This window comes from Arachis ipaensis, chromosome B07 (assembly GCF_000816755.2).
Source record: "Arachis ipaensis cultivar K30076 chromosome B07, Araip1.1, whole genome shotgun sequence".
NCBI classification, from domain to species: domain Eukaryota; kingdom Viridiplantae; phylum Streptophyta; class Magnoliopsida; order Fabales; family Fabaceae; genus Arachis; species Arachis ipaensis.
The window spans coordinates 82,088,660-82,091,024 of record NC_029791.2 but is presented as its reverse complement, the minus strand read 5'-3'; the positions used below and the strand labels follow the sequence as shown (position 1 = coordinate 82,091,024).

At 28.2% G+C, this 2,365-nt stretch overlaps 1 protein-coding gene across 1 annotated transcript in view; it reads left to right on the top strand.

Annotated features, from left to right (window-relative positions):
- LOC107609291 (fimbrin-2) overlaps positions 1 to 1,743 on the top strand; it is a 9,587-nt gene extending 7,844 nt beyond the window's left edge. Inside the window, exon 14 of the mRNA XM_016311180.2 lies at positions 1,358 to 1,743. Coding sequence (XP_016166666.1) covers positions 1,358 to 1,537 — 180 coding nt within the window. The 3' untranslated portion in view covers positions 1,538 to 1,743. The remainder of the gene's footprint in view (positions 1 to 1,357) is intronic.

Sequence of the window (2,365 nt, the reverse complement as noted above, 5' to 3'; positions counted from 1 at the left end):
TCATATAAAAATATAAGTATTACTAATTAATTATGTATTTAAATTATTTTTTAATTAATAAAAAATGCGTATTCAGTTTTAAGAAAATACTAGTGTCAAAACGTCCTTCATTATAAAGGATGTAGTTAAGAAAATACTAGTGTCAAAACTTGATTTATTATAAAGGATGTAGGCTTAATGAAATTGAATAAAAATTGTTAAATTTACTCCATTAAATGACCTTTAGTGCAATTTAATGCAATGTTATACGTTATCACTAATGACAAAAAGGTTGATTTATAGTTATAAAACTTAGATACAAAATTGAGCAAAGTTAAAATCTAGCAGCTAAATCAATTATGGGATAGAAATTAAGAGACTAAATTGAGACTTTTTTACTTTAAAAACATCATGTATGATCATGTTCGTTCTTGAAACAAGCATAAACTTGATCCTTTAAGAATAAAAAAGGTAAATGTGGTATAGAGGAAGAAATATGATTTTCTCTAAGAAATAAATTTATAGTTTTTAAATTTTTTAAAAAGAATGGAGATATTTTTAAATACTTAGATATATAATTATTTGTGTTGTTACATGACATATTAAGCTTTTGAGATGAATAATTTTATACATGATATTAGAGTTTTTATGACTTATTAGAATTAATTCTTGCTACCGAAAACAAGAATTTATCCTTTTATAAAAAAAAAAAGATGTACAAAATTTATCCTTAAAAAAAAAAGCTCTGATATGGAGAAACTTGTTAAATGTATTCATTTGTTTCCCTACCTTCATTACTAGTTATAAAACTAGACTTATCTAATTTAAAAAGGTCATGTAACAATATGATCTTTGATTATTATAAATTTGGTCCTTGAGATTTTATTCGATAATTAATTTAGTCTTTGAATATTCTGATTTTTTTTTTCCTTCGAAAATCAAATGAGTTCTTTCTATAAGTTTTTAATTTTTTTTTATATGAAAGTCGACGGTCTAGTTATTTTTTTGCCACATTCATTATAAACCGTTGTTCTCATATATATAACATTGGGAAATTCACTATTTCAAAAAAAAAATTGGGAAATTCACATTTGAAAATTCGCAAGAAATATTTTTGTTACTACGTATTTTTTTCCTTTTGACAGAAGATACTACGTTTCAAATATAAGAACTTATAGTCACCAAAAAAAAAAAATATAAGAACTTATTATTTAATTTCTATAAAAGAATCTTTTACATGATCGACAAAATAAATTGTTGAAACAAACCTCTTTATGGAAATGATAAAGGAGTAGTATTTGATAATGTGGTTTAGAATTAAATTTAAAGTTTATGTAATGCATAACCGTTGCCCCTTTAATTTTGTAAACATGTTCAGGTGAATCAAAAGATGATCCTTACATTAACAGCTAGTATAATGTACTGGTTCTTAAAGCACCCTAATGAAGAAAGAGCAGGCGGAAATTCAGACAGTGAGACTGGGAGTCAATTGGAGACTACATCAAATTCCACCGTGGATGACTCTGCTTCTGATTCATCAGCAGAAGACAATGTTTAGGGTACATGTAAATATAATGACCTTTTTGTGATAAATGATTGTTATATGATCCATAAAAATATAATATCAAAACCCAAGGTTTTTTTGGGGTCAGGAATGAAACCCAAGTTGATCAAAAGATCAATGACACTAGGAAAACTAATGTTGGAGAGTAAATTTTGGTACAGCAATTGTTGGAGGGAATCCAAATTTTTTTACGTCCTGCAGACTTTCTTTCGGTCGGAGGGGGAGGGGAGTATTGAGTTGTTAGTGGGTGTGTTTTCTACAAAATTCTAAAAATTAAATAAACAAAAAATATATTCTAATATAAATTTTATAAACATACAAAAAAATAATCAGTATAATTATATCTTAATTTTTAAATTTTTATTTGAAAAAATTGTGTTCTTTTATATCCTTTAATTATATATATACACACACGAGTTCACTCTTATAATCTCTTATATTTTGTATTATCTTTAAGCAAGGACGGATGTATGAATATCATTGTGGGGGCAACCGTCCCCACTACAATTTGAAAATTTTTTGAGTAATATATGATAATAATATTTAGGGATAAGTATGGTTTTGGTCCCAAAGGTTTTCAGCCAGAATCGAAATCGTCCCTCGTCTAATTTTCGATTTAGAATCATCCTTAACGTTTTTTTTTTCGTATTAAAATCGTCATTTTTATTTTTCTGGACAAAAATACTCTTACCACTACCAACACAATTACATCCTCCACCACCACCACCACCAACACCAACACCACCACCACAACCTCCACCAACACCACCACCAGCACCAGCACCACCACCAACACCACTACCACCACCGCCGCCGCCGTCC